The 12,050-nt window shown below is 36.0% G+C and overlaps 1 protein-coding gene across 4 annotated transcripts; it reads left to right on the top strand.

The window, feature by feature from the left end:
• Window positions 1-1,219: 1,219 nt before the first annotated feature.
• LOC131155490 (pentatricopeptide repeat-containing protein At5g66520-like) lies at window positions 1,220-11,834 on the top strand. 4 transcript variants are annotated; one of them, XM_058108676.1, is made up of 4 exons: window positions 1,297-3,179; window positions 3,987-4,256; window positions 4,829-5,478; window positions 11,509-11,834. In XM_058108676.1, exon 1 carries the CDS (start codon window positions 1,392-1,394, stop codon window positions 3,078-3,080), a length of 1,689 nt encoding a protein of 562 aa, XP_057964659.1. In that variant the 5' UTR covers window positions 1,297-1,391; the 3' UTR covers window positions 3,081-3,179; window positions 3,987-4,256; window positions 4,829-5,478; window positions 11,509-11,834. The 4 variants fall into 4 exon arrangements, with proteins under 4 accessions (XP_057964660.1, XP_057964663.1, XP_057964659.1 ...); XM_058108677.1 differs by lacking the exon at window positions 4,829-5,478 and having other exon boundaries at window positions 1,220-3,179; XM_058108680.1 differs by lacking the exon at window positions 4,829-5,478 and having other exon boundaries at window positions 1,220-3,179; window positions 4,095-4,256.
• The last annotated feature ends 216 nt before the right edge of the window (window positions 11,835-12,050 follow it).

Genomic DNA, 12,050 nt, shown 5'->3' on the forward strand with positions numbered 1-12,050 from the left:
CAAGAGTACTGATATGTGGGGACGTGCATGCTCTCCTCACTGCAGATATTATCAGTGGTACAGGTGAAGAGATTGCTTCTGGAGGAATGTCAGCGGTGCCTAGCCTATGTGAGAGATGCACCAGAAGGGGAATTAAAGCTGAAGGATATCTCGATAGTAAGGGATTTAATGGGGACACAAAAAATTAAATTAATAGACATGCACTAACTTAATATATAGGAGTGGTAAAGCTGGGTTAACCTGGTTAACTCCTCGAGCCAAAGCAGTTTAGATTGAGTTGTTCAAGGTTCACGAAATTTCTAGTTTCGGTCGGTCCGATCTTAATTTCAAAACTATGATGCAACTTTTTATCTATGACTCGAGTAGATCACTAACATTTTTAAATGTAGTTGTGATAACAACTATAATTGCATGAATCAAACAAGTGCAAGTAATTATTTGTACTGATTAAAAAAATTGGGAGAAAAATAAATTTCACATAGGGCGGATCAAGGATTTTACTAGAGGAAAGGAAATAAGAAAGAAACTCATTTTTCCTTATATTTTAAACACTACTAAAAATAAAAATTTATTTTAATATGACTAAAAATTAAGAAAAACTAAATATTAATAATATGTAAAATTAAAATTTTATTAACATATTTGGTACGTTTTTTTTATATATCTTTTTAATAATCAAATAATCAAATATGAATTCTGTTATAAAAAATTAGGTTATGAGAAATATGAATGTCAATCCATCTTCTACCACCCCATTTTCCACCACTTTGGTTTCCACTCTAATGAATACATTGGTATCCTTATTACCCTATAAAAGGGCACCCTACCCCTCACATTTGTAACATATATCTTTACATGCTTGTATAAACATTGCATGCTTGAATACTCACTTCCATGCTTGAAGTAAGTAGAGTATATAGAAAGAAGAGGAGAGATAAAGGGAAAATAGAGATATCTTGTATAAGGTAAGTTTCATATCATATTATAATTCTTCATGTAATAGTGAAATTTTGATTCCATCCACCCGTGGAGTAGGCATAATTGCACCACGTAAGTTTCTGTCTCTCTCTATTTATTTATTTTCCTACTTATTTTTCTGCATCTTTTATAACAAATTTTATATTTTCATTTTTCTTTTCTTTACATTTCTCGGTTCCAAATGGAGCGCAGGCACCAGCTTATGACCCAAATTTATATTTGTAGATTTGATATATAATTAGTCTGTGTTAGAAGTCCTCAGCCCTTGCTTTCAGTTCACTGTTCGATCAGGTTTTTAAAAATATGATTCGGGTAAATTTCACCATATTTCATCTTTAGTTGCTGAAACATTTGGCTGAATTTCAAGTTAGTCACTGAACTTTTAATTCATCTGATGTACTTATTATAAATGGATGATCACATTTAAACTCCCTGGTTTTGAGAGAAATATGATTGAACCTCTACAATGCCCGTCTCTCAGGCATTCATTCTCACGCTTACTTGATGAATGTAAGAACATGAAAGAGCTAAAACGAATCCATACGTTGCTGATTATCTCTCCTTATTTGTCTAAAAATGACCACTTTTTCCTCACTACTCGTCTCCTTTTCTTCTGTGCAACTTCAGACTCGGGTTCACTCAGCTATGCCAATGATGTTTTTAGACTTGTACAAAATCCCAATCTTTTTGCATACAACGCCATGATAAGAGCTTATGCGAGTAAAATTGATGGTGGGTATGAACCCAGTGCCCGGGCATTGCTTCTATACAAGCAAATGCTTAGTAATGGTGTTGCACCTGATTCTCTCACTTTTCCGTTTCTTGTAAAAGTATGTACAAGAATGGCCGAATTTGGCACAGGTAGAAGCATTCACTCCCAAGTCATGCGGTTAGGATACCACAATGATTTATTCATTCAAAACTCTATGATTTGTTTGTACTCAACAGCTGGGTTTTTAAATAGTGCCCGGTATCTGTTTGATGGAATGCTGACAAGGGATGTTGTATCTTGGAACTCAATAATTATTGGGTGTTTAAGAAATGGGGATCTTGACTCGGCTTTGAATCTGTTTAGGAGGATGCAGAAGAGAAATATTTTTACTTGGAATTCAATGATAACAGGGTTTGTTCAAGCTGGTAGGCCCAAGGAGGGTTTAGAATTTTTTCATGAAATGCAGATTATAAATGAAGATATGATCAGACCAAATAAGATTACGATTGCGAGTGCCCTTGCAGCCTGTGCTTCCCTTGGAGCAATCGAACATGGGAAATGGGTTCATGGTTACTTGCAGAGAAGTGGCATAGAAAGAGATGTGGTAATTGAAACTGCATTGATTGACATGTATGGTAAATGTGGGTGTGTGGAAAAAGCAGTTGAAATCTTTAAGAAAATGGCTAAGAAGGATATTTTAGCATGGACAACTATGATTTCAGTGTTTGCCCTTCATGGGTACGGTAATGAGGCTTTTGATCTTTTGAAGGAGATGGAATCAGAAGGGGTGAAGCCTAATCATGTCACTTTTGTAGGGCTGTTGTCTGCTTGTGCTCATTCTGGCTTAGTGGAGAAGGGACGTTGGTGTTTTGACATGATGGAACCTGTTTATTCAATCAAACTGCAGGTCCAACACTATGCTTGCATGGTTGATATACTTAGCCGAGCTGGGTTTTTCAAAGAGGCAGAAAGGCTTATCAGAAACATGCCAATGGAGCCAGATGCATTTGTTTGGGGTGCATTGCTTGGTGGCTGTCAAAGGCATGGGAATGTAGAGTTAGGACAAAAAGTGGCACAATACTTGATCCATTTGAACCCATTGAACCATGCTTTCTATGTAAATTTATGTGAGATATTTGCCAAAACTGGTAGATTTGACAATGTGAGGAGAGTTAGAGCCGTAATGAAAGAGAAAGGGATCAAGAAGGTTATTCCTGGCTGCAGCATGATTGAGGTTGATGGGGTTGTTTATGAATTCTCAGTAAAAGGATCACCTGTAGTCATACTGGAGGAAGTTGTATGGGTCTTGAATGGATTGAGCAATGAGATGAAGATAGACAGGGATATGCATTATTATGAACTGAAACCAGTGGAAGCAGAGATTTGGTGACATGGAATATTTTTTGGGTTTTAAGCTGTGTTTCTCATGTTCAGATGACGTGAACAACCAGCCTGCAGCAGATTTCTTTTATATGAAAAAACGATGGAGGTAAAGATTCACTGCTGATTTGAACTATTTATTGGGGGTCATTTAGCAAATATTTTGATAAACTTCCACGCCTTTTGCTCTTCCCCTTGCTTAATAACTTGTTTATTTTGCTGAATTGTTTTTCCTAATGACTATAAATATGGGAAATATTAGGCGATATATCTATGAAATAATGCACTGCCATGATTGGCAGTCTTTATTTGTTTCCTATTAAAACAGGTTTTACTGCCTTCTGTATTGAGTAAGCATGGGATTTGAAATTTAATGGTTTTAAAAATATGGCAAGACAAAAGATTATAATATATTTCCTGTAAGAATATGGGGATTCACAGCATGGTTTTCTTCAGATTGCTCAAGATTTACTTTTGAAGTGTGTGTCATGTTAGCGGTGTTTGTCTGTCGAAAGACAACCCTCAATGAGCACACACTGTTTTTGAATAAAGGTTAAATTGAAACAGGTTAAGTAATATTAGATCTTTTATGGTGAACAGACATCCATAGCTAATTTATCTTTAAGTGCTTTATTAGACTTCCAATATATAGTATTGCACCTTTTACATGAAATGTTCAGTTTTCATGAGGTCAAGAATTAATGTGTAGTTGAGATGGAGATAGTGTATCCTTTGTAAATTTCACAAACTGCTGGTAGTTCTAATTCAGATTTCTAGTCTCATATTTTCATCATTTCATATATCAAGTCTTCACCTCAAACTCATGGCAGTTCCATGTGACTCACAGTCATGGATGCATTTTGATTTTGACCTTGAGGCTTTCTGAAGTTATATTTCATTGCAACTTGAACTGCAGGTTGCAGATTTTTCTACATGCATGTTTGATTTTTTGCTTGGTATTGGCTTGATGAAAATATAGTGGACATTCACCATGAAGTCTATTCCATGAAACTGTTTTTATTAGCTGTAAGACTAAACCTGGAAGGACTCTTGCCAGAAAAGAAACCTCGTAGGGCTGAACCTGGAAGGACTCTTACTGGAAAGAAACCATTTGGTCAGGCTGCCTCTCTGTTGGCATTCTCTTGTGAGGTCAGCTAGCAGACATGTCAACATACTCTTGCTCAAGGTTAGTACACTTATTCTACATTCTCTTTCCTTGTCTGATTATCTAGTCATGCATAATTCAAAAAAACCATGCTTACCATTTTCTTTCACCAGTATTGCATTCAGGAAGGTCTATGTTGATCTGGGTTTTTCAGCATGCACGACCACCAAATAATTAATGAATTAGTTTCCAGCAATGATTGTGAATGACCAGATGACTGCCTGCTAGAAGTATTTTTCCCCGCTCCATTTTTTTGTCAAAAAATTCACACAGATATGGCTGCTGGGAAATATTGATAGGATGATTAGGGACCATAATGCAAGGAGGCTAAAAGTTACCTCTTAAGAATCAAGGCAGTTCTTAGATTAGTTGGGGTTTGCTGTGGAGGTTTCGTACACACAGAAGATGATGAAATCTTAAGGGAGCCTATTTCTATTAAAATACAGTTCAAAGCTACTCATCTTGGGCTTGGATAGTTCCGCAGCATTCAAAGTTACCTCTGTCCTATCCATTAGACAATGGACGCTTTTTTTTTTTTTTTTGAATTAATATTATGGAGATCCAAGCCACTGATCTGGTGTATCTTGCAACAGAAATACAGAAAACACCAGAGGAGATCATATTCATCGCCAATCCCATGTTTTCATGAGGGAAATAATTGAGGAACTAAGGGAGAAGCCGTTCATGAATAAGGTGAATGAGTGATTTCCTGGAAAACCAGTTGGCAGCCAACAATTCAAAATCCAAATAGAGGGTCAAAGGAGCAGCATCCAGAAAGGAAAAGAGAAGGTTTCTTCACTTCGCATAATATGGCGAACAAAAAAAAAGAAGGAAAGATCTTAGTATTCAATGGAACTCAAATTTGAAAGGGAGCATAAAAAAGTCAGATTACAAAACACAGATGCCTCGTCTTTAATGGGATCATAAAGTCTGAGTGATTCATGAAGCTAAGGCACTGGCAGTTCCCTTACATCCACACCCCTCCCCTGCTTTGGCCACAGATATAATTGATTGAGCAAATGAGCTTTGTTAAAAAGGGCCTGTGTAGAAGAACTTGAATCAGCTTAGTCTTCAACATGTAATTCCATCCCATTCCCAGAGGACTGGAAGTGAACCCACTGCCATCATTGCTGCCAATCCTCTTGCAACAGTTCACCAGGTGCTGCAACATCTGGATTAGAGCTCCAGGAGCAAAATTCCAAATAGAATGCTCAATCCTACTCCTATCTGGAGTATGCTGCAGGTTTGGGGAGCTTTTCATCCTTTTTTCGATACTCTCTTAATAATGCATATAGCACCCAAGTTTTGGAGGATTTGAAGGAGATAGATGTGTTTTGCAATCTTCAGGCTCAACTTAATGTTTACTGAATATGATTCAGTACTGTCAGTGGGCCTTAGTCTGCCTTTAGCTCAGCGGAACACTCCACAGTTGCAGCAAGCAATGTTTGCAAATTTTCTGATGTGGTATTTGTTTTGCAGAATCAACCAATTATTCCCAGGAATTCTTTTGACTCTGGGTATTCCCATGTTTGGTTCACATTTTCTGACTAGGACTCCATTCCTAGGAATGATACTCATTCCTGCAAGCTCCTCATGTGCCTGGCGTTCCTATGCCTGTTTAAATTGGTGGCTACCCTGATTCTGAGCCTCAGGGAATCACCCAAAAAATATGTTCTAACAAAAAGGCCCTATCTATCTTTTAAAAATCTGAAAGTACCCTCACTTGTTTATAACCTATATCATTCCCAACTTATAGCTCTCTCTCCCTCACTCTTCTCTGCATGTATGGCTGCTTGATGCACATATGTATCCATTGCATATGGCTGAAGTTACATTTAATATATTTTGTCTTATTTCTACTTATTCTAAAGCCTCTAGACTCTAAAGTTTTTCTCTATAATTCAAGTTTGTATTCCCCCTATTGTGTTGTTGTTGTTGTTGTTATATGAATTGCATATTTATTGGTGTTGTATGAATTGCATATTGTTCATCCAAATGAATTTATTAATGTTCCATCAACTACTGCAAGTTTCATTTCCTGCAAACAAACAATGTCTACCTTCCTCATGTGCCTGGCGTTCCTATGCCTGTTTAAATAGGTGGCTACCCTGATTCTGGGCCTCAGGGAATCACCCAAAAAATATGATCTAACAAAAAGGCCCTATCTATCTTTTAAAAATCTGGAAGTACCCTCACTTGTTTATAACCTATATCATTCCCAACTTATAGCTCTCTCTCTCTCTCTCTCTCTCTCTCTCTCTCTCTCACTCTTCTCTGCATGTATGGCTGCTTGATGCACATATGTATCCATTGCATATGGCTGAAGTTACATTTCATATATTTTGTCTTATTTCTACTTATTCTAAAGCCTCTAGACCCTAAAGTTTTTCTCTATAATTCAAACTTGTATTCCCCCTATTGTGTTGTTGTTGTCGTATGAATTGCATATTTCTTATTATTTTAAAAATAATTACCTATTTGACTTATGTAGCATAATCTTGTTTTAATTATTGTTTTTGAGATTATGTTTTCCATGGGTTAGGTAATTTTTTAGTATTTATTCCATCCATTGAATTTTCTGCTAAATACTATGTACAAGCATTTTTTTTTCAAAGTGTCACTTGTACAACTTCAGGATAATTTGGGGATACATAGTTATTTTATCATTATTTCCAGGAATAAATCAAACACAGAAATACATTATGTCCTGGAATCTATCAATTACATATTCTTCTAAACCAAACTTGAGAGTCTTATAATCCCAGAATCCTGTATGCTGGGTATCAAGATTTCAGTGAATCAGAACGCGTGAGGGCATCTTAAATGCTGCAAACCAAATGGCGCGTAAAAACATTGGAAATTGAGGGGGCTGATTTTCTGATTGGCTCCTTGACAGAATATGTGGTCTTAGCAGGCTGACAAGCTTACAATACAAAGGATATGAAGAAGAAACTTCCAATATATTTGAGAGAATTGAAAGCAGAAAAAGGGATAGCAAAAGGGAGATGGCAGAAAAATTATAGAGTAGACAAGGAACTTAAAAATTAGCCTGCACTATTGAGTATGAGAATGGCCATTGTCTAGGCAGATGAGGAAGGTGCAGACCAGTGAAGAGTTTATTCCACTTCGTAATGAATCCTAAGATCATTTCGCAAAATCTGAAGGGCCTAAATGCTCAAGATGAAAGGACAAGCTTTAAATCAGATCTCAGATTGTGGAAGGTAGACATTGTTTGTTTGCAGGAAATGAAACTTGCAGTAGTTGATGGAACCTTAATAAATTCATTTGGATGAACAATCATTTTGATTGGATCTCATTTGCAGCCACAGGAGCATAAGGCAGCATTGTGATTAAGGGGAAGGAATTTGTTCCGAAAGGAGGACCAGCCTGGGTAACCATTCTAAAATAATGGTTGGCATGTGTAGTGTAACGGCTGTCACTAGATGGAAATTTGAAAGTTGATACTCTTTTCGACCACTAATGCAGGAGAAAATTAAGTGGTTGAAAAGGCTGCTTTACAACCTTGATGGCCACAAAGGTCATTGTGTTACCATTGAGGCCCATAATGGCCTGTTAGTGTTAAAATGGCATGCCTGACACTGCTGGTAGCCTTTAAACCTACACTTGGCCTGATTTTTCCCCTTTTTTTTGCATGAGTTCTGGTTTCTCATGCCCTCTCCAGATTGAAAACCAATATTTTAGGCTTGAAGTTTGAATCAAGCAACTGTCCACTTTATGGAGTTGCTCTGAATCCCTGCGAACATTTTTTTTTTATCCAATTTGGTATTGTTGGAGCTTGATTTCACTTAGAAATTGAACTCCTAACCATCATCTGCTTTGATTGTGCATAAAAAACAAGAAATTAGAAGGATTTGATGGACATTTTAAGATTTTGGAAGATACAACTACCTTTTCTTTGTCGTTTTTCTTTTAATTTTGTTTTTCTTTGATTTGGCTTAAAACACCACCTAATCTACAATAATTTTTCAGTCTAATAATAATTAAATCCTAAATTTTAGATCTATTTTTTACTTTAAAAAAAAACTAATTGTAAAAAAAATTAAATACTCTCTCTCTCTCTCTCCCACCTCACACACACACACAGACACACACAAGGAGTGCTCCATGGATTTGAGAAAAGACAGGAGAGATGCTTAAACATTTGATCCAAATCAAAGGAAAGACCTTTGATCTGAGGTTGGACAAACTAAGGTAGATTCTTGATCTGTTTCTTGACTATGATCAGTCTCAGAATGGGTGGTGAAATTTCCTATTGTTGCTGCTAATTGGTCTTATGATGGTCTGTCGTTTGTTGGTTGGTTGAAAAGGGTTTTAAGCTTTTGGCTCTGTAGTGTGCGGATGTCAATTCATTTAACAAAGTTAGGGGAGTTTCTGATGTTAGGTCTGGGGTGGAAAGGGAAGAAATATTCAGTATTTGTTAGCTAAAAATGTGATGGGTGGCGAAAATGAGTTTTGTGAGTTGATTAGGGATCTTTGTCTGAGTTCACCGCAAAGGATGTAAATAAAATGACCTGTCAGGGAGTGACGGTTGGGGAGAGCGTTTAGTCAGGACAATTACTTTGATCAATTAAATGAATTAACCAAAAATTTTCAGTTAAAAGAAAACCTCTACCAAACTCTTCCAAAAACCTAATTGCTAGCTGACCAAAATATAATTTGGTTAACTGAATTTAACGGAATATAAGTCACTCCAAATTGAATTATGAGAAATGGACTACTGTTGAATGGGTATATGGACATTCCTATTTCCTAATGGATTAACAAAATTATATTGTATTATATATATATATATATATATATATATATGAATATATGTTGATATGGATATATAACTTAACATTTACACATACATGTAATGATGTATATACATTGAATGTTAATTCTTAATTGTTATATGTGTGTACTCATTCAGTTAACGAATAAAATAAGGCCTATACCAAACCAAGAACGGAATAACCAAAAATCTACAAAATTAGTTCGAATTGACTGGACTGAAAAAATTAATCGAACCTATTCAACTGAATTTGGTCAGTTTAGTCGGTCACGTTTTTAGCTAATAGTGCTCAGCCCTAAATGATGATAGGGAAAGGTCAGATTTGTACTTGGCATGGTGATGAGTTGCACTTGAAGGAACCTAGGCATTCATGAACCCATGACGTCTCTTTTGGAGACAATGACTCCAACAGTCGAGGTGGCTAGGTTATGGAAGGGGTTGCAAGGTTAGTAGAGGCGGCTAGGGTTTCTATTGGAAAGGATAAGCAATGAAGATTGGGTTGGGGTGTTTTTTTTTTGGTTGTCTTGGTCTTAAGATGAGGCAATGAAGATTGGGTTGGGTTTGGTTGGTGTCATGTTGTTTGTTTTGTTGCTCTACCTTGCCTAGCAAAGAAGAAGAGAGATTCATGAAGACTCATTTTAACTACTTGTTTCATGTTTTGTTTTATGTCTTTAATTCATTAATTTCCACTTTTAATTATACTTCTAAAGTTTTTAGTCATTAAAGTTGTGGAAAGTACAAGATTATGACCTTTTGTTGATGTAGTGAAAAGCACCTGATTATGATCTATTTTTAATTTGTGGAAAGTACAAGATTATGACCTTTTTTGGTTTTTTATTTTATTTTATTTTGTAAACAACACACTAAAATTCGTATAAAATCATTTTTCCTGTTAAAGAGTGTCTTCAAGTTGAATAAAATTAGCTAAAATACATCAAAAATCATATTTTAGAAGGTTACATGCTTATTCTTCAATTTGGGCATGGTTCTGCTTGTTTGAAAAAAAAAATTAATGGCTGCTGTGATAGCTTCCCACTCTGTACCTTCCACTTATTGCACCTCCCATGACACGAGTGACACTTATGTGACGCTATCACCAACAGCGTCTTAAGGCTATGAGCATGGCTATTATGGTAAGCAAAGACTAGGGGTTTGTAACTCATATAACTCATATAAAGTAAAAAAATTAAACTGCTCTTATCTGAGGGGTCTGTAACTTTAAATTCATACAAAGTGAGAATATCAAACTGAACTTATCCTTACCATCTAATGTGTATATATTGTTCTTCCTATGGCTACAATGAGTTCATTCATTTTTTCCCTGATAACTCCAGGGGGGGAAAAAATGAAATGAGTTAATTCATTTCTGAGGTCCTTTTTCGTTTTCTATTACCATTTTAGTGAATAACGATGGTGATCTCTCTCCACATCATTCTCTGTAATAATTGGATGATGACTTTCCAAGTGTTTTCTAAAGCATATAATGTCCAGTGCATGCCTATGTTGTTGGTCCTGGTGGAAAGACTCAGTACCTTCCAGATTTAAATGTAGGGACAGAAGCACTTTTGGTTGATCAAAATGTTGGCTAACTGCAATGCTAGGGCATATAGAGACAATGACTAGACCCTAATCCTCATAAAAGCAAAGATCTTCTTCTTCTTTTTTTTTTTTTTTCACTGCATTGAGCAATTATGTTGAGAGAAAGTAGTTCACGTGAAGCATAGACTACGGCAACTGCTTAACAAACATTGTGTAGAACATTCTAGACCAGCAATTAATAGCCTTAAACTGTCGTTTGAAGTAATCAAGTCAATTATTATATTTGTTACTTCTTAGCAGTGGGACCTCAAGAGATCTCAAGTTTTTCAACCTGCCATGAATTGGTGAAATATTACTCTTTTGGAGGTCTTAAATTGAATGGGAAAATAAAGGGAAATAGAAGATTTTATTTAAAATTCATGGAAGATCAATTGTAGATGCGTATAAATAATATTATTTGAGGGGAAAAAAAAAAGAAAAGTTAATAGGGAAAAAGAGAAATATCAGTATGCACATAATTAGCTCAAATAATGGCAGTATCCAATGCATAAGCTGACTTAGAAGCTGAATTTCTTTCTCCATTTACTTGCTCTTTGCATGAAAAGGTTGGATTATGATTTTTTTAACTCTAGTTTTTTTTTTAAAAAAAAAAATGTAGCCAAGAGGAAGGAGAAATGAGAGAAATATAGATTTCTTACTTTTTCCAGTTCTTTTAGTATGGAAAATGAAAATTCTTGTGTGGTTGCTCACGCAAATTAATGGTAAACTCTTTCTGATACGCTGTTGCAGAAAGAGTCAGATAATAGGCTCCCTATAACATCCTTCTACAGAATGCAGAAGTGGTTGCAATAATTTGTCCCTCCAAAGATCTCTCCTAACTGTCCTGCAGCTCTCTTGAATCCTTGAGAATATGATTTTGCATTTCATTATTTTGTGCAGGCTCCTCTACCGGAAATAAAGAGCAATTCCTGTGGCATCACTGACAGTTGGAGATGAAGTTTTGCCGACAGTACAAGGTGTGGCACGACACAAGAAATAGAGATTCAAGAATTCATTAATCCTATGTTTGGGAGAGGTTTTATATTTGTGTACAAATTTGGATAAAATACAATACAAAATTATATCGAGTTTTGTCCAATTCTCTAGCTTGAAATCCATACTCCCAAACACAGAGTAAGGGAATTGGACAATGACGATATCAAATTTCATCTCATCCTGTAGTTATATTGCTAATAATAATAATAATAAAAAGAATTGAAGCCTCATCCTGTGCTGTGGATTCATCTTAATTTGGAATGCAGCTTTTTTGGTCCCCTTAGAGTGAGCACTCGTAAATATCAAAGCCCCAAATCATATCAATCCATTAAAAAAACAAAACCTGATTGTTGTTGTGATGCTGTAGAGGGTTGCAATTTTGCAGATGAGATCAGTAAGCTCAACAGGCCAACCGCGAGTTAGATTGGTATCTACTCCAATATGCA

The sequence above is a fragment of the Malania oleifera genome, chromosome 5 (genome assembly GCF_029873635.1).
Source record: "Malania oleifera isolate guangnan ecotype guangnan chromosome 5, ASM2987363v1, whole genome shotgun sequence".
NCBI classification, from domain to species: domain Eukaryota; kingdom Viridiplantae; phylum Streptophyta; class Magnoliopsida; order Santalales; family Ximeniaceae; genus Malania; species Malania oleifera.

Coding starts and splice junctions, on each gene's coding strand:
- LOC131155490 (XM_058108677.1), top strand. CDS start 1,392: ATGATCACATTTAAACTCCCTGGTTTTGAGAGAAATATGATTGAACCT.